Below are 25,499 nucleotides of genomic sequence, written 5' to 3' on the forward strand. Positions count from 1 at the left end.
CTTCTCTTTATTTTCCTCCTGCGTCTATCTCTACCGATGCAATTCTAACTTAATATCCAATGAATGTCTCAACATGCCTTCAATGACTCCTTTCTTAGTTCCTCTCCACTCACTAACCTGTAAACTCTTTTAAGACATGGGCCATAGTCCCTGGAACATAAAATTGCACTTTGAACATAAGAGAAAAACAGAGAGAATTTACTGATTTGAATCAATAGAAATATGTATAAGTGGTTTTAAGACATGGCATTTTATGAAGTATGAAGTTTTCTACTCAAGAATTAAATTGAATGTACATTTATTCTGTGTGAAGATTGTGAAAAATAACAGAATCTTAGCTTACACATGGTTCTTAAAAATTAAAAGATTATCTCAGAAATTTATGAGATAGATAGGGCAAACATTATCTCCATTTTATAGGTGAATACATGAAGGCTGAGGAATGCTAGATTAATTCCTGGGGTGTTACAGCTGTGAGGGAAGAAGCTCAATTTTTTGACTAGAGTCCTTTATTTTTCCATAATATCACTCAAATGTAGGGAAGGGGAATGTGAATCTTTTGTCAGTATTCTGACCTACTGACACAAATAAATGCTAATAATTAGCATAGATATTAAACAATCTTCCTTAAGCCCATTCCAAGGCCGTTGGAAGGAAGACATTTACATTTATCAGAGGGCTATTCGGGATGTTCAGCCCTTTTTCTTCCTTTGTTGCTAACAGAACAGCTCACAAGAAACCTAATCCAACCTTTATCGTTTCAAAAGAAAGCATATTAATTAAAACTATTGTAGAAATTTGGAGTGAGGACAATAGGATGGACTAGGTGGATTACTTATGATCCTTAAAATCAAAAGAAGGAAAGGCTAAGTCTATAGCAATATGGTGCTCTGCTCCCAAAGGAGGCTGGGATTCCTGGGGTACACAGCTCTCCCAGTGGATGGCGCAGGGGGTGCACTGTGCAGATGCCACTTTCAGGTTCCATCCATTTTGACTCCCCTGCGGTTAGGGATGGAAGAAGAATGGAAGGTGGCAAATCTCAGGAGAGTAAAATGAAAGAAGGGTGTGATTCGGCCTTTTGCCTGATTATAACTAGGGGTCCTGACTTCTCACTCCACACTCATTAAAGGGCTTCTCGGGCTTCCCTGGTGGCGCAGTGGTTAAGAGTCCGCCTGCCGATGCAGGGGACGCGGGTTCGTGACCCTGTCCGGGAAGATCCCACATGCCGCGGAGCGGCTGGGCCCGTGAGCCATGGCCGCTGAGCCTGCGCGTCCGGAGCGTGTGCTCCGCAACGGGAGAGGCCACAACAGTGAGAGGCCCGCACACCGCAAAAAAAAAAAAAAGGGCTTCTCGTGCTCTCAGCTTCAGAGCAAACAGAGGACCCTGAGGGAACAGTACCTTTGGAAAGCTCCCGATTACAGATCTGAGATCTTAGGCCTCATCCCAGAGGGACCATCCATTGAGTATTAGGGACCCTTTAGAAATGAGAAATTACCTTGAAACGCCCTTTCAATGCCTTATTATTTCAGATTATAAACCTGGAAAAGAGATGAAAGAAAAACATCAGCTGTGCCCCTGAAAAGGTATCATTTAACCCCTGATTTCCAAAGGAAGAGAATAGAATGCTCCCTGTAAGTTAGAAGAAGTGGGCTCAACACTGTAAATATGCTTCCTCAACTGTTTTACTGTCCCTAGAGTTATACTTAAAAGGATTGACAGGAGAGGGAATAATGCTATTACTTCAACAGGCATAAAATCTATTTCCTGTATGAAGGGAAGAAGAAAGAGACTTCATGAGCATTGCTTATAAACTGCTACTTTAGGCTTTTTAGCAGCAGTAGCAAGATTAGAAGAGAGATTTATTTCCCTTTCAATTTATCTTCCTTTCATTTAAGAAGCATATTAATATTTTTCACTGTGCGTAGTCTACCTTTTCCATCCCACTCTCTTTATCCCAAATTTCTACAGTAGTTTTCAATTTATACACTTCCCTTTTCTTGAAATGGTGGAGGATGAATTAGGTCTTTTGTGAATAATTCCTTTTAGCAATGATGGGATTAAGAAAGCTTGGACCCCCGAATAGCCTTCTGATGAATGTAAGCAAAGATCTAAGACAACTCCCATACTCCCAGGCCTCTAGCTCTGAGGCTTATAATTACCTGTAACAGACTGCAGACTGTAAATATATTTACTGGTCCCAAACATCATCATTGTGTAATATAGAAGAAAAAGAATTGGGTCTAAAGTCAGTGCCAGGGTTTACTTTGGGCCTCAGCTACTTGTTACAGTGTGATCTATAAAACACTAAAGCCAGATTTCTCATCTGTAAAATGGGAATCAAGATGTTTCTAATAACCTGTACTTATGACATGCATTTTCAAGGGTTATTTAGAGTGAGTGAGTTTCAGAGGTAGCTGTCTCCAAGAAAAAAAAAATCCCTGTAAGGAAACTAAGTAAAATCCAGATTATCCATTACTGGTAAACCTGTGTAACAGTAGGTTATTGGCCTGATATGCAAGTCTCAAATTATTTCTCTTGATATTAATCTCCCCCTTAGGGATAGATATATGGCTTCTATAGTGACCTCAGGGAAAATCTGCTCACAATTTGTATGTACACACACCCAAATATTTTCATAATCTACCATGGTATGACTGAGACCAATCTGGAACATTTAACTGAGACTTTATTCATTTCAGGGGGGAGGGGCTTACAAGGTGAAAGATAAGGAGAATGTTACAAAACCAGACAATATCTTATGGGATATACCTTGCTGCTCTTTAGGCTCACATTGCTTACCTCATCCTGGTTTCTGCCATACTTTTGTGTGGTGAGACTATCTTAACAGCATTCCAGAATTCATTCCTAATCATCAGTTTTCCTTGAGATCCCAAACCAGCTTCCTGACAGTACTGCTTGAGCACCTAGATCCAGCCATATCTGAAGCATGAACTTTTTAATTATGAACGCTAATTATTCCCTTGCTTTGATTAAGCATGTTTAAGTTATTTTCTCTCATTTATAGCTATGTTAGTTTGAGCCCGTATTTCATCTTTATATCTTCTACAGAGCCTGGCACAGACTATATCTGTTGAATGAGTGCCTTAATTATTAATCATACCACTATTTGGAAGTTTATATATATATATATATATATTTTTTTTTTTTTCTGGTATGCGGGCCTCTCACTGCTGTGGCCTCTCCCGTTGCGGAGCACAGGCTCCGGACGCGCAGGCTCAGCGGCCATGGCTCACGGGCCCAGCCGCTCCGCGGCATGTGGGATCTTCCCAGACCAGGGCACGAACCCGTGTCCCCTGCCTCGGCAGGCGGACTCTCAACCACTGCGCCACCAGGGAAGCCCAAAAAATACATATATTTTTCTATGACAAAATTTATGGCAGAAATAAATACCAAAAACTTGTTTTTATCTGTTGTTCATTCACTGAAATATTTTCTAAAATAAAGCCAAAAAAGTAGGATTAAATTTTTTGTCATTTATTTATTCATTAGATATAAATTCATTACAAAATTGACTTTTACATATAATTAGAAATATTTTAAATCATAAACAAATCAAAATCATTTAAAATATTAAGTGTTAAGTTATATCTTAACATTTATAGAGTATCCAATGTTAAGAATCATAACTGGATGTCTGGTTATGTTCATGTAACAAAAAATGTAGCTAAAAATATGACAAATATGTTAAGAAATATACCATATATTTGTAGCTTGTAAACCAAATAAAATTATTAAAATTTTAAATTTTTATTATTTTGATTTATTAAAATTTTTTTAAACGGTACATTTAATATTGACCTTATGTGAATCTTTTGGTAAACTGAAACAAATGTAAATTGCATATCTTGACTTTACAGGCAAGAGGTAAATTTATCAAAAAATTATCATAGGTGTATTAACTCTATACTTAGTAGGTCAGTTGTTGATTTGTCACACTTTAAAAAAATGTTTCTGTTTTCTTGAAATAGATCAAACAGTAATTCTTTTCATTGATTCACATAGCTTCTTTTCTTCAAAATTTTCAAAATTATAGTTTAGCATCACTGCAGTATTAAACAATTCCATTCATTAAATGTCACCTGCATAAGTAAGGTTTTCCAATTGCCCTTATTTTCCAGATACTAGTGTGATACAAATATGATCTATTTTCAGATGATTAGAGGACATTGGAAATGTGATCAAATTTTAAAAACTGATACTGGATTCTAATTTTTATGGGAGGTTAGGTAAGAGAATGCTGTACACACAAAGCACTTGACCTTTTAGGCCAGTTAACATCTGAAAGCCTCATTAATGTACCCTGGATAAAGGAAAGAACCATTGAACCCTAATAATGCTGAAAATATTAGTCTGGCCACATATACCATACAAAAGAGGTGCACATCAAAAGATTATGGTTAAAACCTAGGAGAAGAAAATCCATTATTCGAAAATGTTATGCACAATATAAAAATATTCATTGCAATCACAGAAGTGCTATTTAATTTTTATTTCTCACTTTATATTAGTAAAATATTAACTCTGGTTTACTGGATGGGCATGGTAAAACCATAAAGTTAGAACATATACTCAGGTGAGAGAAATTTCTAATTTTTCAAACATCAGTAAAATAAGTTTCTATACATAATTCCAGTGAATATCAAATGCCTATAGATATGATTGTAAGAACAAGTGGTCATTTTCTCCCGCATAAGCCAGAGCGAGTTATCATTTACCACAAATGTGCTGTAATTTCTTTAAACTGGGCTGAGACCAAGTTTCACTTAAAAGCTACTACATTTTATGTGGCTTTGTTGTATGTACCAAATGTGCTAAGCCTGGGTGCTTCCTCATAGTACCTAACACATGATGCACATAAAAAATGCAAAATAATTTGTTGACTAATCAATTTTGTTTTACAATTTGATCATTTAGACTTTCAAAATATTTATTGCTTTCTTGATTCCTACTATTAAAGCACAGTCAGTTCTAATTCTTATATTTGTAATTAAAAAGAGATAAATTTCACCATACAGGGGAACAGATATTAGAATGTAAAAGGCACTTTTTTGTTTTGGTTTTTGTTTTTAGAAAATAGAATGTGTTCTATTTCTTCCCAAGTCATGAAAATAATTAATATATTTGATTCCCCTTCACGGATTATAAAGAAAACTGGGTGGTAGCAAAACTTTATAAATAGATCATTTGTCCACATCACCAAAATAAAGCAAAAACCAAACAGCAATAAAACAAAAGACATGTCTTAGTCACAAAGAATTCCAAATAGAATACTCATGCTCTCAGGCGTTGATTGTACAGATGACTTACTGAAGGGTGGAATAAAGAAAAATGGGAAAGGCGTACAACATGGTGGGTCTTATCATCAACTGAAGTTAGGTTCCCCAAAAATCATAGGTGCACATCTTTGATACCTAACTTATTCTGGGAAGGATAGGGAGCCTGGGGAATTGGAAAGAAGGAGAACTAACATGAACATGAAGAATGCATGTTTTTTAATCTAGAAAGAGAGATCTTTGATGTCAATATTTCCATTAAATCTATGCACACTTATTTAGAAAATAATGTCTCTATTTTTTAGATGCATGTTCTCACACAGACTGAATTAACCCAAAAATGGGTTCATACCAGAAAAAAGAATACTGTGATCAGAGCAATGATTTCTAGTGTTAACTACAAATGGCTCACATTTAAAAAAAATTGTATACAAAAAAGTTCACCCAACATATCTGCAATGCCAATCAAAAGCAGAGAACAGTGCCCTGGGATGGCAGTGTTGGAGTAAAGCTGATGGGACCCAGGCTCAATTTATAGAATGTCAGTGATTATCTACTTTGACTTCTGTATTCTACAGTTGGGAAAACTGAATTTTCATACCAAGGAAGTAGCTTTCTCAAGGTCACAGCAGATGAGTGAGTCTGAGTCTCATGAGGGTGGCCACAGCATCTAACTTGTTCACATTTTATCATCACCACAGAGCACAATGCCTGCTACACAGTTGGTGTTCTACAAATATTTTGGGTGTGTTGATGAATGAACAAATGAACACATGAATGACTGAATGGATAAGTAAGACAGTGTCAGAGCTAGGCTAGACTATACTTTCAGGAATAGAAGTGTATCAGCATCTAATTAGTTTAGGATAGTGACTTATTCCGTTACCACGAATTCCTCAGAAATCTTCTTGTTTGAGTGATGTTGGTTGCAGACACAATGCCAGGTGCCCATAGAAGCTGATACACCATGCAGGCATTTTGAAGTAATTTTCATTCTCTTTTATCTTTTAATTTATCAGTGTTGTTGCTTATCAGTAGACTTCCAGGTGTTGAAGAGATTTTTTTGTCAGCTCCATCATGGGACACTCAAGTTAATGAACTGCACTACCCATAACATTACTCACTTTATGTCTTCAGGAATGGCAATGGGCAAAGATTCTTGTTTCTACCCCACCCCCAGTTATTTGAACACCCAATAACAGCTATGTGGAGCAATTATAATGCTCATTTCAAAGGCAGTTTTTAGAAATGAAGAGGAACAGGAGAGAAATAAAAGTGGAAAGGTGAAGTCTGTGAACATTTAAACTGTCTGATGAAAGAAGAAAAGCTTTTAGACTTGTTATAATTGGAATGGCACATGTAGGTCTCAAAGGAATATTCAGGCAATTGGAAAATACCTTTTCAAGTATAGGGCCAAGGAAGGAAGTCAACAGCAGGTGTGGTTGTGTAAACAAGTCAAATTTAGGTGAAAGAAGAGCAGGCATGTTTCATTATAGATTCCTGGAAGCCATTCCCTGCAGATTTAAGTAGGTAATTGAGAGTGACATTTAAAGTGGCAGGAGACAGTCTGGGCAATAGCTTGCATTTTCCACATAGTCAGGTTCAAGTGCAAGACAGGTCTTGTAAACAGAGTTCATGGCAGTCCTTTGTGATAGAGGAGGGGATCACTAAGACTGCTTAGGGACCCAGGTAAACTTCCAGCCTCCCTCTTCATCTCGACAAACAAAGGCTTGTCCCTGGTGGAAGGAGTGAGTTTTCACATTACAGTGAGGGCTCAGGGATGTGGAAAAGGCCATCTCTGTCTTATTGGGTGACACATCAGAAGTATAGTAAGGAAGAGTTTGTAGTCCTCCTGGGGGATTTGAAAGTTGAGAAAGGAAGTGAAAATCTTCCCTGTGGCTGGCAGTGCTGTGTGAGGGGGTTGTTCTGTCACCTCCATAGTCAATTGGCAGATCTTCCCCGGAGGCACCGGGATAATCAACTGCATCATTCAGAAACTGGGGAAATGTGCTTGTGGTCCGTCTGGGATGAGATGACAGGGCACTGTAGTTAGCTGATGAGGTGTCATCAATGGTGTTGAGGTCTTTCAACCCCAGTGTTTGAAGAACCCAGGGATCCACAGGGGGCCCAGGTTGTTCACAGTTAGCAAATTCACTAGAGAGGTTTCTTTTGGCATTTTTATGATGGGGAATCTCAGGAGGAAAATATCTTTGCTCTTTGGGTTTCCTCTTCCCCTTTCTGAATTTTCCACGTGCTTTGGAGAACCCATCTGATGACAGCAATTTCTGGGGAAGTAATATTTGAAAATACACAGTCAGATAATCAACATCATTTTCTTTAAGACTGTCAAATATTTACTGGTCACCTTAATTCCTTAGAAAACTTGATTAAATTTATATTTTCACATGCAAAAGCAAAACTCATTGGATTAACTTCTGCTTTTAAATCAAAATCTATGATGACAAGTTACCACCTAGAAATTCCAATTCATATAATTTTACTAGTCATTTAAAAGTTGAAATGATGGGCTTCCCTGGTGGTGCAGTGGTTGAGAGTCCGCCTGCCGATGGAGGGAACACGGGTTCGTGCCCCAGTCCGGGAAGATCCCACATGCCGCGTAGCGGCTGGGCCCGTGAGCCATGGCCGCTGAGCCTGCGCGTCCGGAGCCTGTGCTCCGCAACGGGAGAGGCCACAGCAGTGAGAGGGCCGCGTACCGCAAAAAAATAAAAAAATTAAAAATACAGCATTTAAAAAAAAAAAAGTTGAAATGATGTCTTTAAAACTTCAGTTCCGGGAAGTAATGATTATTATTATTATTATGGCAATAATAGCAACTATCGTGTATTGAACACGGGTTATATGCATGATCTCATTTTATGTAGATACTATTAAACCCTCCTTTAATGAGGAAACTGAGGCACAGGCACATTAGTGACTTGCTAAGGATCATGCAGCCTAGATTTAAGCCTAAGGCACCTGAATCTAGACAGAACCACTGATTACAATTCTACATAACACTCTTCCTCTAATTTTCCTAACCTTCACAGCACTCCCTTGTGGTATGTATTATATTATTCTAAATCTTGCAAAATTGAGAACAAGAGAGAAAAATTGCTTAATTAATATCACTTACTAATTTAATAACTGTGCTTTTTCACAGAATGGTGGCTGGAGATAGGACGCCAGGCTAATAACTGTAAGCTGTGCTCCCTTTTTTTAACAAAACTAACTGAATTCTAAAGGCACTAAATATAGTGGTTTTTCTTCTCTGAGCTGCTATATCTGGGTAAGAGTCGTAAGAAATATGATCGATTTAGATAAATAAGGTAGCTTGTCTAGAAGTAAGGTAAAGATTGATGATAAAACAATAATGGTAACAGAATGGCAGACAGGTAACAAAAAATACAAAACCCCAAAAAGGAAGAACAACAAAAAGGGACTATGGGCAAACTATCCTTGAGTTAGAAACAGTTCATTTTAAAAGGGTAAGAATGAAATGTTCATGAACAGATAATGTACTCGGCTATGTCTAATTACCAGTCAAGAGATGTGGGTTCCAGCCATATTTATAACATTTTAGACGTGGAAAGATTCTTAAAAGATCTTTTAGCCCATACACTTACAAAGAAGTAAATGAGGCCCCAAGTGGGAGAGTGACTGACCTAAAGTTAAACAGATAAAAGAAATGCATGTCTCTCGGATCTAATTCCCGCTCCAGCGTCCCATCCAACTCTATCTTTTGATTAGCCTCTGTTGTCTCAGCAATCTCCTTGACTGGTTTTTGATTCTTAAGCAGCTCCTTTTGTAATATATGCTAAAATCTGCAATCTAGATACTTCAGGGAAATGATATATAAACACTGTTGTGAAAGTGCTATATTTCCTTCAGAAAAATTTGCCCATCCTATTGACGCATTTCAAGGCACATTGCTTAATACACTTCTTACACTGAATCAAGGAGTTTTACCCAAATTGTCTTCTTTCTCAAATCACTGCTCTGTCCTTATAAAGGGGGTCATCACATACCTTGGCTTTTTCCTCAAGACATTTAACTAAAGCAGAATTCAGGTATTGTCTGAGATGATTATTCTCCTCATGTAACCTAGCAAGTTCTTCTTCCTTCTGCACCAGAGTATCTTGGAGCTGCAAAAAGCAGACAATGGTGAAGGCTGCTCCACTATATTGACTTTGTAACCTTATAATAATGCCACTGATCCTTAACCTACTTAAACTTGATTATTATTCTGTTTGTTTTATGAACTCAATCTCAGGGAGCCCTCGTCCTCAAAGGCCTAAGTTCAATCTACACCCACTTACCACTTGATTGTTCAGTTTGTGCTCCGAATTTTTTCATTGCAAAGTGTTTGAAGAGATTATATGACTTTTAAAATTGTAACCGCAAGGGGATCGGGAAGGTATGTAGGAAAATGAGCTGCGTGCAACTGTTTAAATATAGAAAACGGTGTTTAGAAAGGTTTTGCTGAACTTCTTCCTTGCATGTTAAAAAAAGAAGAAAGAAAAAGAAGATGTGGGTTGGCTTCCCTCAGTCTCAGGTCAGTTTGTACATCCACTAGATTAAATTACTCTCTCATAAATAACAACAAACAAAATAGGGAAAATGAAGCAATCTTTGCAAGAACTTTTACAATCATCATCCCTTGTCCAAGTGATGAGCTGTTTATGGTTTAAAAATACTATCACACTCATTCTATCATTTGATCTTTCCACCAGCCCTCTGAGGTAGGCAGCACAAATATCTCCATTTCATAGATAAGAGAAAGGAGGACTTGAGAGGTCATACAGCTAAAATGTGTAAGGTCGGGGCTTGATTGAAGGTCTTCCTAGAGGGTTTTGGTTTTTGTTGGTTTTGTTGTTATTATTTTCTGTCATGGTGATCACCTAACTTTGACTTCTCTGTGGACAAATAACCATTTTGGTTCTAAACTGACAGTCAATGAATTGAACAAGGGAAAAGAAGCCATGTGACATTAAGGTATGATGTTGAGAATGAACTGCGTGGAACATGGCCGGTCTCATGTTCTGATTATCTACACATACCTGCTTGTTTCTGTAGAGCTGAGAGGAAAGCTGAGCCTCTTCCCATGAACACGAATTAAGAACAGGGAAATTCGAGTCACTGGATGATTCTATGTGAAAACACCAAATGGGTAACTGAGAAAACACACATGCAGTTTTTGTGTAATCAAGAACTCACTGGAGGATTTCGGAAAGGTAATAGGTTCAATTACCTTTCTAAAATTAGCCATTGCCTCCACATGGGAAAATAACATTTAAAGTTTTCAGAAGGGGCAAGCATGCTATGAAAGAAATATTTATAGACTATATGCCAAGGTGGCTACAGAGGTGAATTTTTAGGAGTCAAGAGGTCAACTTCCTTCCTAATATATATATTCCTGCTGGCTAAATTTATAAAGACTGTCCTATCTGCTTTACTAATTCATGCAGATGTTTATTGGTCCCACCCTCAAGTAGGCTTACATTTCAATTCCACTATGTTTTCCAAGTTTTTATCTTATTTTCTAAGCTGTGGTGCTTAATGATATAGTGTTTGGCTCCAGAATCAAATCCTATTTTTGTTTTTGTTTTTGTTTTTGTTTTTGTTTTTAAATCCTATTTTTGATGCTACCATTTTTCCCCAGATGAAAAATTTCTGCCTATCTGCCTATCAGTTAAGGCTGAGAGAGAGTATTTATTCAGAATTCTATGGAATAGCACTTTCTACTTCAAAATAATTTGAACTTGCTTCTCTGAAGAACTCATTGAAAATCTCAAAACTGTACCCAAACTCATGTATTTCAAATGCCATCATCTATAAAGTGTTTTATGATTTTTCAAAGAGATTTTGTTGTTCTTTTCATATTTGACAGCAAATTATGCCTACCAATAAGAACTATGCTTGGGCATGCTAATTTGGTTTACTTTTAGTTTCTTTTCCTCATCTAGTACAGTTCTGACTCTTGCTCTCCTCTACTTCAACTAAAATATTACTGAAATATTTCTGATTAAAGTGGAATGATGGGCAAGGAGACAGGAATAAAATTTTATACACTCTTTGGTTTCACATTCTTGGGCATTCTGTTTTCTGTGTTTCTTGCAGTAGAAAGCTAAAATTGAATAACTTCCTTCCTTACATATAAGTGTGTTTCAATATTTGGGGGCTTTTTGTTTGTGTCTTTTCTCAAATTCAACAAATTCCTGTGGTAGAACCAACAGTCCAGATATTGAATTCTGAAAGGCCTTAGAGTTCTTCCAGAAACTTGAGTGTTAATCAGAAATTCCTTTAATAGTTATAAACACTGTTTACTAAGCCCCAGGGCAAAATTAATGTGCAATTTTCCATCAAAGTTATACTTCCCTCCAAAGTTGAAGTCTTCTTTAGGCAAAAAGGAATCATTTTCTTTCCACTTATAAGACACTATTCATAGAATTTCCTTTATGAAATAAAAGATTAAGTTAGTACTTCTCCTTGCTTCTCTCTCATACCCAGGGAAATTTTCCTGAATACCAAAAAAAAAAAAAAAAAAAAAGCTCTAACTGGTATTTTAATTCCAAAAGCATCACAATAGTATTGTTTATATAACATTGACCCAGACCCATACTTTCTCAGTGACTCTGAAATCTCCAAGAACTGTAAAGTATAGGGAGAAATACATATTGTACAGTGAGCAACGGGAAGAAGCCCATTTTCACTATTTGGCAAGTACACAAAAAGCAAGTTGTTAGGTTGCAAAATACAGGAGTCTTTGGGCTTTCTTAAACGTTACATATCATCCCTTCTTTTACAGAGTTCCAGCCCATAATGCCTTGCAACTATGAGTACAGGAAAAGGGCTTCAGATCTACCAGGAAAGCAGAAGAGCAGAACTTACCCTGTGCCTGTGGTGCTTGTTGGGGCTCTCTGTTGTCCAGGAGACCAGCAGCCCAGAAAGAGACCCAAGTCTCCGTGGAAACGTCAACACTAGATTCTGACGTCGTACCGGAATACGGGCAATTATAGCTCTGGCCTCCTACAAAGTACTGGTCTTGGCAAGGCAGAACGGTGTTCTGTAAAATTCAGTATGTGGGAGGTCCCAAGAGATGGGGTGATGAGAATTTGGAGGGAGAAAAGAGTGGGAGAAAGAAACAGAAAATATGCGCAGTGAATAAAAAATAGTAAAGGTGTTAAATATAGATCCCAGATTGATTCTGAGTGGTCCAAATATAATTACTAAAAAGGAATCAGCTCCTTGGTTTACCCAGTACTTTCCTTAGGTCCTCTCAGCAAAGAACAGGCTAGTATGAGATGGACCAAACTTGTAAATATCTAGGAGTAGTCTCTGTTGCCAGGTCTGAGGCATCTAAAAGGCTACCCAAGATATAAGTAAAAGGAATTCTACTTAATGAGTGAAACATGTAAGAGCTACTTGACTCTTTTTAGCAAATATCTTAATTATATTTCTAACAACCTTAAATGACAAAGAACTTAGAATGCTAAGGTTGAAATGGACAGAACACGTCACATAATCTAACCTCCTTATTTTTGTTTTTAGTTTCTGAATTATAAATTTGCTCCATTCCTCCCTTCCTCCTACCTCTCTTCCTCTGGTTTTAAATGCTACTGGATACTACTGAAACAGGTTAGTTAGCAGAGACAGGAAGCTCTAATTAGGTCTCTCCACCACTACATCTCAATGCCTTTCCAAAGTTATCTTGCCACTACTAACTGCCTGGCATGTATTCTCTACTGTGTTCTGAGCCAGTGAACACCCTCCTGCCCCAGCTTCCTCAAACCTCAAACACACTGTTTCCAAACGTCCAGTTAGGGGCAGGTATGCAGACTCCCTGGGTTAATTTGTACAACCGCCCATTCCTAATTATTTGTCAATGTTTAATCAGGTAAAAGCCATTCATTTCAGCAGAGCCCAGCTTTGGACAAACTCTTTGACCACGACAAGTCTTTTGTTGACTTGTGAACTTTCTCAGGCATAACATAAACAGAGAGAAAACAAATAAAAAGAGGAAAAAAGAAAGTTAAGTCAATTAAGTCACACTTTGTTAACATTCCCAATAATTTAAGTTTTGAAAAAGTCCAGTCTTGAAGCAAGTCCAGCGTGGGCAGTGCAGACCAAAGAAATTCCGCCAAAAGTTTATCAAGTGCTATTTTCTTTTATTCTGAAAGCATGTTTGTAGGCTCTTCCCCTGAGGCTATTATTGGAATCAAAGCTGAGCTATTATGCAATTGACATCTGAGAAGGAAACAAACCCCAAATACCCCTAGCCTCAAGTTCAAGTGTTTGCAAATATGTGCATAATCTAGAGAAAGAGGTGGAATGAAAAGCGAGTACAGGTGTAAAGGGAAAGTTGGGAGAAAGTACAGAGAGTAGAAATAACAGAGAGGACGAAAGGATGAGAGAGAGACAGAGACAGAGAGAAAGCCAGGAGGAGACAGGGGAGAAGAAAAGAGAGATGGAGCAGGAAGGAAGACCTGTTTTAATTGGCAGGTAGCAGAGAAATCTTGTTTCCAAGGTGGAAGAAATTCTAAAGGCAAAGCTTAGTAGACCTCAGAGACCCCCGGTTTCGCCAGCGGACTAGCTAAAGCCGGCTCCTCACTTACCATCTTGCCCTGGAAGAAGGCGCTGCAGAAACTGAGCCCACTCTTAATTTTTCGGGAAAACCGGTGGGAGCTTTAAATGGGACTGAGGGGAGGAGCTAGGAGAGGCGAGTTCTAATCTAAGGGAGCTCCGGGTGACGCCCGGGGCTCCCGGGAAGCGCCGCCCTCTGATTTGGTGCGAGGTTTAACAAGCTGGTGACGTGGGTCAGGAGACATCTGGCCAAAGCCAAAGTCACTGCTACTATCGGCGACCGCCTCCCGAGACCTGGGACCCAGCGGGCCGGGGTCTCGGGCAGGCCCACGGCGCTCCGCCTCCGGGTGCGCAGCGCGGCTTCAAAACCCGCGCCGGTGCCGGCTCGCCGCGCGTCCCCCGGGCCCCGGCGTCAGGACCCGCCGTGACCGCGCCGCCCGGACGGGTAGGGCGATCCCGGCTCCTGCCCGCGCGAGGCACGCAGCTGCCGGGCAAGGCGGGGCGCACAGGTTGGCCCGGGAGCCAGGGTGTAGGGTCAGGAAAAACGCAAACCAGCATCTCGGGGTTCAGAGCGGCGCTTGGGGAACCCTTCCAACCCCAAGGTTAATACTGCTCATGGGTATTCTCTGGCCACTTGATAAATAGCTTGCTCTATGACGTTGCGATTGATTGGCATTTTCCTTCTATATAATGTCTCATTTTCCCCAGCTTCTGAAGTGGGTGTGAAATGTGGAGGCGATCTGTATCCATTCTACAGTGTAAGCTTCAGGAGAATAGCGGTTTCTGTCCGTTTTGTTCACTGCTGTTTCCAAAGTGCCCGGAACAATTTCTAACATGTAATGGGTGCTCAATGAAGAATGAATTAAGCTACAAATGTAGGAATCTCAAGTGTCTGTCTCTGTGTTGGTCTTTTCTTCACAACTACTATTACATAGAGTGAATTAATATAATTAAGAAAATTTAGTGTTAATACTTCTCAAAGTGTTATATTTCTGCCATTTTTCCTCTTGCATTTTATTCTCACCATTCCTATGATGTTATATCCAGAGTAGAAAAACGAGTAATATCCTTAAAACTATTCATCTACCACTAACAGCCAACTCTTATTTCATCTGCAATAACCCAGGAGGCTGGTACTTTTACTGTCTCTGTTTCAAAAGATAGTGAATGAAGCACCGAAGTTAAATTTGACCAATGTTCACACAATTAGGAAGTGGCAGACTGGGAATCTGAACCTCTGGCTCCAGCATCCATGCTAACTACCATAATTATAGTTTCTGACTCTCTTTGACGTCTTTCCACTGCACATTATATTTATGTAATGGACATTTTCATGGATTGAACTGTGTTTCCCCCAATTTTATATATGTTGAATCTCTAACCCTCAATGTGACTGTATTTGAAGATAGGGCCTCTAAAGAGGTCATGAAGGTGAAGAGGTCATAAGGGTGGCGCTCTAAGCTAATAAAACGAGTGTCCTTACAAGCAGAGGAAGAGCCACCAAGGATGGCATGCACAGAGAAATGGCCATGTGAGGACACAGAGAGAAGGCAGCCATCTGCAAGTCAAGGAAAGAGGTCCCAGGAGAAACCAAAAACCCTGCTGACACCCTGACCTTGGACTTCCAGCCTTTAGAATTGTGGAAAAATAAATTTCTGTGGTTTAAGCCATCCAGGCTGTGGTTCTTGTTATGGAAGCCCTAGCGAACTAATACAAAGTGAAGGAATTGAGAAAAGTTCTGATTCTGGTCTGCATAGTCCTTTCTCTAAACCGGTTTTAACCTTTATTCATTCAGCCTTGTATTTACCATCCATAGCATTTAGCAGTGACTAACAGTTAGCAGATGCTCATTAAGCTTTGTGTCCAAAATTAAGAAAGAGATGGAAGAGGAAGAGGAGGAAGGTGTCAGACTCAGTAGAGTCCTTTTATTCCGTTCTAATACTGTTTAGTCACACTTTTTTTTTTTTTTTTTTTTTTTTGCGGTACGTGGGCCTCTCACTGCTGTGGCCTCTCCCGCTGCGGAGCACAGGCTCCGGACCCACAGGCCCAGCAGCCATGGCTCACGGGCCCAGCCGCTCCGCGGCATCTTCCCGGACTGGGGCACGAACCTGCGTCCCCTGCATCGGCAGGCAGACTCCCAACCACTGCGCCACCAGGGAAGCCTTATTCACACATTTTTAAGTGACTAGTACCAGATTTGAAGATCACTCCCTGGAAGTTATTACCTGAGTCACTCAACAGGACTCATTTCATTCAGTGACGTGAAAGAGTGGTCCCCTCTCTGCTCTCGCTGCACAAAGGGCAAAGATGCCCTGGCAGCAGTTCAAAACTGATGTAGGTGGTAAGAATCAATGATCTTGTTCAGGGCAAAGAAAATCCTAATTAGTTTTGCAATGAGCACCTGGGGCAAGAAAAAGGAGGAGGGAGGTTGTTTTGTTTTTGAAAACTGTCATAACTGAGACATGTAAGCCTTTGGGAGATACAATTTCTTGACTCCAAAAATGACACAAAACAGGCAATTGAGCAAGCATGGTATGACATAAAGGGCGTAGGCTTTAGATCCAAATATACCTGGGTTCAAATTCCTGCTCTACCCTCTGAGACTAAGTCACCTGAGGCTATATGATGGTCTCCAAATCCTCAGTTAGCTCCTCTGGTAAATTAAGAAAGTAGTACCTACTTGAGCGGTTTGTTAAAAAACTGACCACTAATGCTTGAACATTCTTAATTCACTGCCTAAATCATGACTAGTAGCTATTATTACTGTTAGGTGTAGAAGACTCTTTCTTTGAACATATATGCTGCAGTGCCTTGCCTATTAAAAATAACTAAAAATACAAACTACATTTGTAAAATTCCAGGGGTTTTTTTGAGGGGTAGAAATATTTTTAAGAACTTTTTGATGGATTTTCAGCACATAAATATTTCATAAATCATTAATTACTTTAGCTTAGTAAGACTGGAAGTGTATATGGTGGCAGAGAATCTTTAAACAGTAAAGAGCTATTGACAATTTAACATAAATCAGAAGGTAAAGCTTTCCTGCAATCATAAACTAATGGAAAAGATTTCTAAATTCTTAAGGTGTGATTTAAGCTCATATTTTTATTTAAGGTCCACTGCTTAGGTATAAGCCTTATGGTTTATTTGATGATTATTTTTTGAAAAATGAATCAATTAAGCAGTAATGTGAATTCCTTTGGCCATTTTTTATTTGTAAGTATCAAAGAAGAAGGTGCACCTTCCTTAGTGATTGCAATCCATGTAGATGATTTTTCTTCTATGAAAAATAAGATCGGTTGAAAGCTGCTTTTTTGTATTGTGGCTGAAGGGATGGTGTTTAAAGAAAGGTGGCTAATAACAGCCCAATTGTTGAATCAGGGCACTTCCTCCTGCCAGGCCAAAGATATAACAAAATAGGAGGTAATTTGACCTGCACACAAACCAAGTCTGCAGACAGAAAAGGGGAGAGTGTGATCAGAGGTGGGCCAAGGAGATAAATAGATTGGCATATGGAATGTTCTTTTATTTTACCCCTGGAGGACACTTTATTTGATTACCTCATTAGTGAATTCAGTAGCATATATAAGGAAAGAACAATTAAGAAATTCTCTTTATGAACATAACCTTTCCCTCTAACTTCTACAGCTAAGTCTCCAGGGAATAAAAATACACTAGGCCTGCTTTCACATATAGGTAAAGAAAAGTGAAACCCTTAGAGAAAATTCAATTCAGTAAATGATTTACAGTGGGAGGCTTAACATTTGCATGTTTTATTTCAGCATTACTGGAGAACCATGACGTGTTTCGTTTTAGCTTTGAATATCACTCCTCCAGAGTGATGTGCAGAAATCAATCATGCTGGTATGGACAGAATCTCGCCTACTCTTCACCACCTACCCATAGCTTCTAATAACCATCACATATGCAATAACTCATGCCTTAGTAAAAACTATTTCTACATGAACAAAAGGTATACAAAAGAAAGTCAACTGTTAATATCAGGTTATTAGCCAGAGAAGAGAAGAGCCAGGGACAAATTATAGAGTGAAATGTTCGATTCAGGCCTGACTCAGATAAGTGCTATGGAGAATGAGGGGGCAGGGGGTAGAGATTTATGATACTATTTTATTGGATTTTTAACAAGCATTTATTTCAATAGCTTTATAACCAGCTTTAGACCTTTACTTATTGACTCATTGAGTGATTGCTTAATTTTTCAGTTATATTGGATTGTATTATATTAAGAACCATCATATACTATAATGGTATTCACAAATCTTTCAAATTATCAACTGTGTACTTCATACTGAAGGATACCTAGCAAGTGGATGCAAATCTGTATTCATTGTGTAAAGTGCAGGAAACCTCTTTTGTACTCTGTGAAATTGCTTTTTCTGGCTTTTCTCATAATATGGCACTTAAGAAAATTAGGTTTGTGGGCAAATATCCCATTTCTCCCAGGCCCTATCAGGCCACCATGAGGACAGGGGATAACACTATCTCCCAGAGCTCTAACTCATCGCATTTTGGTGCACTGGTTGGGAAGCCCCACTCTCCTCTCTGGCCAAATTGCAGTAAGATAATCTCAATAGCAGTGTAAATACATAAGTAGTGAAAGTTATTTGAATTAACAGAAAGATTAGAGATGTGGAATCCCAAACAACATAAAACAAACACAGCTCTACTCCTCATTACTTTAACCACATTAGAAAATAATGGAAATCGTGAGTTATTATGATTACTATACATCAGAGTTATGCTAGTCCAACTCTAATTTGAAATAAAATGAATTTCTGCTTCAGGAGCAGTAATACTTTCATAAACTAGGTTTCAGTACCTTCATTGCTCCTGAAATCTCTCTTAAGGATTTTTGATCTCGGGGTTAGTAGATGGATTGCTGACTAGGCACTAAAGACCTAAAAGGTGCATTGGCACAGACCGTGACATCTAATTTTATCCTGAAGATAATACAAATAGGTACATCACTGGCTGGCTTATTCAAAAAGTTTAGTTCATGGTGCTAGCAAAACAGGACCACCAGGACCTCATTCGTTCTAACCCTGGAATTAGAGAATCTGAAACAATGTGGCATCTTTCATTAAAAGAAGACAAAGAAATATATTTAGATACAAAATGTTAAAGTGAAGTTATAATTCCATATCTTTGTAATCCATAACAATCCATAAAATGTTAGCAGAATTCTTATTGATCCAATAATTTGTGGCAAAATCACCTTATTTACAATCAAATCAAAGAAACTTACTCGAAATTTTTAATAATCAAATTTGGGTGTTTCTTGTCAAACTGTTTTCCACATATTTTTTTACAAAATGAAAGCATAATAAAAACCTCTAGCTAAGGGAAGCATTTATACATTCAAAAACAATCTGAGAAAAATACAGAGAATTATAATTGCTATGAAATTAATAATGCTAAATAACACTTGAATGAATGAGCAGAAGCGTTAGACTATGAATAAAGTACCATGCCAACAATAAAGTAAAACTCCAAAATCCTCTGCTAATGTATAAAAAGAGAGTCATGATGAAGACAGTGTAAATAATCTGTTTTTGCTTCATCCAACCAGAAGCTTTCCTGCTGCCTGCCACCTCTGGAACAGCAGTATTAGCCCTGCACGACCAAATCATAGCCAATAATTTTAAACACAATGAATTTCCATGGCTTCATTTATAGGTGAGAAGGCAACAAAAGACAAGCAAGCAAATTGACTAAGCTCTTTAAAAACTGGTTCATTGTCCCAGAACACAACTGGTAAGAACACAAGTTGCATATTGAAGAACTTTTATCTTTTAAAAAATTATTAACAATTATTCTTTGTGCATTCTTTAGTATCTATTCAGATGTGTATAAATGTATGTGTTTATATATTTGCTTATATACATATGCATGTATCTGGAGGAATCAATGAGCCCATTGCCTTGAAATACAGAGTGAAGAGGAAAGGTGTTGGGAAACAAAGACTTATTCTTCACTCCTCACTTTTCTATAAAGGGGCAACTGTTCCCATGAGAAAGGATTTATTTGACTGGCGAGATTGAAAGAAGGAAAGGAAATGAGTTACCCACATTCATGTCAACATCTACATGACACAAACTATTTCTGCTTCCCCTGAGGAAATGAAGTAGGGAAAGCTCTGTCCCAGTTGGAATTGTGTGTGGCTAGCCAGTGTCACCTGTGATAGGACAAGTAAGTCTATATTATTGAGAAATACTATTAGGAAGCCTATTAAAACTACAAATATAAATCATGTTTGATAATCAAGCCTATTTTTTCAAGTGATAAAGGTAACTTTTATATCCATGTACCTGCCTTTTATGTCTATTGCTGGTTTCTTACCTCAGGAGAGAAAGAAAAAAGTGTTATTGCTATACACACACGGACACACAAATTGTAGGCTTTGTAATAAAACGTAAGTAATCAGAAGAAAAAATTATATGAAATCAAACACATGTGAATATATTTCAAGAACTTTAAAATATCCATATCCTTTAAGGGAGCAAGCACAAAATAATCGATTTATGAAAATAATAAATTTGAACAAAAATAATGTACAACTTTGATTATCATATCAGTATAACAAATATTAGTAAAAACTTTCTAAATGTCCAATAAGAGACTCTTTCAATAAATGGCAGTATGTTCATAGCATAGACTGTGTATTCACAGAAAATATTTTTGTAAAAGAGTTAAAGACATGGACAAACAACATTGTGTTAACTACATTAAGATACATGCAAGTATATTCATACCACTGAAAAAAATAAGGGAAAAATCATTAGTGATAGACTCTTGTGGAATAACATCATATTTAAAATTAAAGCAACTTGAACAGTAGTGATAGATAATGTCTATGTGTATATTGATTACAATAAGTATTCCACATGTTTCTACTTTTATGCAAATTTTCAGTACGAAGGGTGAAGTGGGGGCAGAAAAATATTTTATTTCTTTTCTGTCCACAACCTTGAAACTGTTTTAAAAAATGTACAAATCTACAGAGAGGAGAAAAATACTTTACCACAAAATAGCCACTTTATTTAGTTACTGCATTGCTCCAAAATGCCAAAAATTACAAAGACTTAGTGAGGCTTTGATACTAAGATAAAAATATCACAAAATACAAGAAGGTTAGGGTCTTTTTTAAATATATCAAAGAAGAAAATAAAATAAATTATTATAATCTTTAAATTAAAACAAAGTATTGAAGAGATTAAGTAGAACTAGTGCCAATAGGTAGAATTAACAAGTTGCCAGACTTCAGCTTAAAAAGAAGACATTCTAACACTCAGCACTATATAAAGATAGAACTTGATACTCTGTGAGTAGTGAGCTCTTGGTCACTAGAAAAATTCACAAAAAGGCCAGATAACCAGTAATCTCAGATGTTTTATATTTCATTCATACACTGGTAATACCAAGAAAATATGCTCCTTAAAATTATTTCCAATAATGAGAACTTACAATTCAACAGGATTTTGAGATTAGAAGTCTGCCTTTGTAATTAATTTCCATGCATATCTTTAAAGAGACTGAGAACTCCTTAACCTTTCTTATATGGGAACAGAGATTTAGTGTTCTGCTGTGATTTAGTAGAACTTCCATAGGGACCAAGGGTTTTTGGAAGATGGGAAGAGGCAGCTGTGGGTGAAAATGGTGGTAGGGAAGGATCACTGCTAATCCCCATTCCTTTAGCACCTTTTCTTTCAGTCTCAGGATCACTAGGTCCTGAGAACTAGTCATAATAAATAGAAGGAGCACATTAAGTGAGAGGATATATTGAGTCCATCCCAGGTCTTAAGGGCTTAAGTTTTAGGGAAAAATGAGAATTTGGAGTACAGGACCTTCATGAGTCAGGTTACACTAAGTCAGAACTTATCAGGGTTCACGGGAAAATTAAAGGCTACCAGGTTGAGCTTTCCTCCCACATTGATGCTTTGATTATGTCTGTGGGAACTTCAGATTGTGAGACACTAGGGTGTCCAGAAAACTGAAAAATACACAAAGTAGATGATGACATCTTGCATAAGTTGTAAAATTTAATAAATAAATAAAAAGCCTATAAGGAGAAAATAGGCCAAAAATGTGGGCAATCAGAAGAGAAGGAGAATGTGAAAACTGGCTTACTGAATCCTGTGCTTTCTTGAGGTTAAAAAAACCACAAGTTAAATAAGTATTTTACTTTTTGCTCTTTGTGAAACAAATGTTGACCTTTCGTCTTTTGCTGTCCTTTATGTAGTCATTTTGCTGCAGACATCAGGTTTTACTATTCATTTTGCATTGGAAATGTGACTATATCCTAGCCGAAAATGTATGTATGGAAGAGACAAAGTCTTACATATTTTATGACCCTCAGGAATGACTTATTCTACATATAGTCAGAGGCTAAAACAGAAACAAGGTAGAACTTACAGGGACACAGATCTACGTTCAATAGTTGAAGACATTTTTTAACAGAGTTGTCAAAAAGGAAATAATTTTCTTTTTTCTTTAAGCAGTAGTAGGTTCTTCATTCCGGAGGTATTCCATCAAAGACCAGAACACAGAGAGGTTATTTAGTTAATGCAAACAGGCACTCATTCAAAAAGTAAGTGAGCTCCTCTTCCATTTTATACTGTATTATGTATGTAATGGGGATAAATCATGAACAAAACAGTCATAGTCTCTACCTTAATGATGTTTCTACTCTAGGAGGGAAATATTGTCCACATATTTACCTAAACTGAAACTGTGATAAATGCAGTAAAAGATTAATTATAGGGTGTAGGAGTGTTGAACCTGTTTTCCTAACCCATTTACCAGGAGGAAGAAAGCTGGTAGTAGACTGAGGTGTCAAGGTTTATTTTCCTGAGGAAATGACATTTTAGTAAAGACTCGAAGGAAGAGTAGGAGTTGAGAGGAGAGGGAAATATACAACAAGGAAGGTAAAAAGCACATGCAAAGCCCCTGAGACACATATTCAGAAACAAAATGATGAGTAATGGGTGGGAGAGGTAGATGAGACAAAGCTTGATGCAGGCATCAAGCTCTATCCTAAAAGCAGTGGGAAGTCATTGAAAGGTTTATCTAGATGAGTCAACTGATGCTTGTTTCCAGAGAACCAATTACTGGGTAAAATAATGGTCTTCCAAATTCAAGATTCTGCAAAATAGATGCACTTCATCCTACCAGTTACATCTTGGGCAATTCAGGCCCCTATACCCTTGGGCAGAACTAGCTTTCATTTAAAAACAAAACCAAAATATCCTTTTTCATTGATCTTGTGCTATGCCTAAGGCTTTAAATCTGTGTATTCATAATATTTAGAATAGAAAGAGGCTTTAGACATCATCCCATCTAATCTTTCATCACCACCGGAGTCACATCCAGGAGGTTTCTGGAGTTGCCCAAGACCACCTGTTGTTAAGTGCAAAGCTAGAACCAGAAACTGAATCTCCAAATTTCCATCCAATCTTGTTATTAATCAGTGTTGTTTTTTTTATTAATGATTAGTGGTTATAATAATTCTGTAATGCTTATTAGGCAGTCACATTTTAAATTTGAGGTCTTAGGCTATTGTGATTTTATTTTACAACTTAGAACTGTTCAAAAGTTATTCTAATGGCCTTCTTTGGGTATTCTAAATATTGTGAGAAAAACCTATATAATACCTTGAAATTAAATTACAGTAGTTATATCAGCCATATCATGCCACTTGTTTAAGCATCTTTATTCAGTCTAACATATTTGTAACATAAAAAGCTACCATATTCTTAATAGTAATCTGGACTCCAGCTGTAACTTTCTACGCATAAATGCATTTTTTTCAATATCTACTCTCTTATCGACTTTCAAAGATGCAATACAGTATTATGAATTATAGTCACCGTGCTATACATTACATCCCCATGATTTATTTGTTTTATAACTGGAAGTTTGTATCTTTTGAGTACCTTCACCCATTTTGCCCACCTCGTCACTCTCCACCTCTGGCAACTACCAATCTCTTCTCTGTATTTATTGGTTTTGTTTTGTTTGTTTGTTTGTTTTTAGATTCCACAGTGAGATCATACAGTATTTGACTTTCTCTGTCTGACATTTCATTTAGTATAATGCCCTCAAGTTCCATCCACATTGTCGCAAATAGCAAGATTTCCTTCTTTTTTTTTAATGGCTGAATAATATCCCATTACATACATATATGCACATAAAATTACCTACAGGGGGAAAAACATGCACTGTTTCAAAGGTCTATTTTCCTATTGTATAAAGATGCTCCTCAACTTACAGTGGTGTTACATCCTGATAAACCCATCCTAGGTTGAAAATATTAAGTTGAAAATGCATTTAATACACCTAACCTACCAAACACCATAGCTTAGCCTAGCCTACCTTAAATGGGCTCAGCACACTTACATTAGCCTACAGTTAGGCAAAGTCATCTAATGCAAAGCCTAGTTTATAATAAAGTATTAAATATCTCAATTAATTTATTGAATACTGTATTGAAAGTAAAAAAACAAAATGGTTGCATGGGTACAGAATGGTTGTTTATACTTGTGTTTACCTTCACTGTTGCTGACCAACATCACAAGAGAGTATTGTACCATATATTGCTAGCCTGGGAAAAGCCTGAAATTCAAAATTCGAAGTACGGTTTCCACTAGTTAATATGACTTTTGCACCATTGTAAGGGAATTGAACCATTGTACGTTGGGGACTGTCTGTATGGAGTAACTGTGAGGTTTATCATGTCAATGAAATTGTTGTATTTAATTAAATGTTGTATAATTTTCTCATGGTTCCCCAGCAGTCCCCTGACCAAAGCTGTTCTTTATGTCAAAATAAACATGAACATGGAGAATTTGGTCCAGGTTTCCCTCTTTCCTTTGGCTGTGTAAGTGTAGAGCCTATAGGAAGGTAAAGGTTTTTATGGCACTAATTTTTACCCTCATTCTGGTCTTGGTTGATGTCATTGCATTTACTTAACTTCTTCTCTCTCTCCTATTTTTTCTATGCCAACTTCATGTATTTTTTCTCTTCCTTTAAGGAGTTTAAGTGTTTTCTGGAAAGAGGTGGAGAATAGTTAATAATAAAGAACATACACAAATAAATAAGGAAACTCTAAACTTAACAATAGAAAAAAATGTGCAATGGACATTATTCACAGAAGAAAACAGCAAATGGTTACCAAAGTGCAAAATAGTTAACCTTACCAGGAATGCTAAAATGTCCACACACACTTAGATAATTTTACAGAAGTAATTTTTAAAATGTGTATCTTTCATTGTTGCTATGTGGCAAATTATATCTTTCAAAAATGGACAGAGTAGTTTTTCCCTTCCTATATGTGCCTTTAGAACCTTGCCACTCCTGTCAAGAGGTAGGGTCTGGAGTCTATTTTGCTTCCTCTTGAAACTACAGGGGATGTCGTGACTGCCTCAACCAAATTAACATCACAAGATGATATGGTTTCTCTCTCTCTCTCTCTCTCTCTCTCTCTCTCTCTCCCCTTGGAAACTAACCACACTGTTATGAGAAAGGCGGGGCCACACGGAGAGGGTCCATGAGATCCATGTTCCTGTTGACAGTCTCAGGTCTCAGCCTACAGTCAGTATCAAAACC

General features: G+C 37.7%; 1 protein-coding gene across 2 annotated transcripts in view; it reads right to left on the minus strand.

Moving 5' to 3' along the window:
* Positions 1-3,570: 3,570 nt before the first annotated feature.
* GMNC (geminin coiled-coil domain containing) overlaps positions 3,571-25,499 on the minus strand; it is a 73,302-nt gene continuing 51,373 nt past the window's right edge. The window contains exons 1-5 of one of the 2 annotated variants that reach the window (XM_033403713.2): positions 13,907-14,034; positions 12,183-12,357; positions 10,352-10,440; positions 9,320-9,436; positions 3,571-7,579 (exon numbers count right to left, since the gene is read on the minus strand). In XM_033403713.2, the coding sequence (XP_033259604.1) occupies positions 6,962-7,579; positions 9,320-9,436; positions 10,352-10,440; positions 12,183-12,357; positions 13,907-13,909 (1,002 nt within the window). In that variant the 5' untranslated portion in view covers positions 13,910-14,034 and the 3' untranslated portion in view covers positions 3,571-6,961. Of the gene's footprint in view, positions 7,580-9,319; positions 9,437-10,351; positions 10,441-12,182; positions 12,358-13,906; positions 14,035-25,499 lie in introns of those variants that run through there. The other variant, XM_049710473.1, reaches the window with a different exon arrangement.

This window comes from Orcinus orca, chromosome 5, assembly GCF_937001465.1.
Source record: "Orcinus orca chromosome 5, mOrcOrc1.1, whole genome shotgun sequence".
In the NCBI taxonomy this organism is placed as follows: domain Eukaryota; kingdom Metazoa; phylum Chordata; class Mammalia; order Artiodactyla; family Delphinidae; genus Orcinus; species Orcinus orca.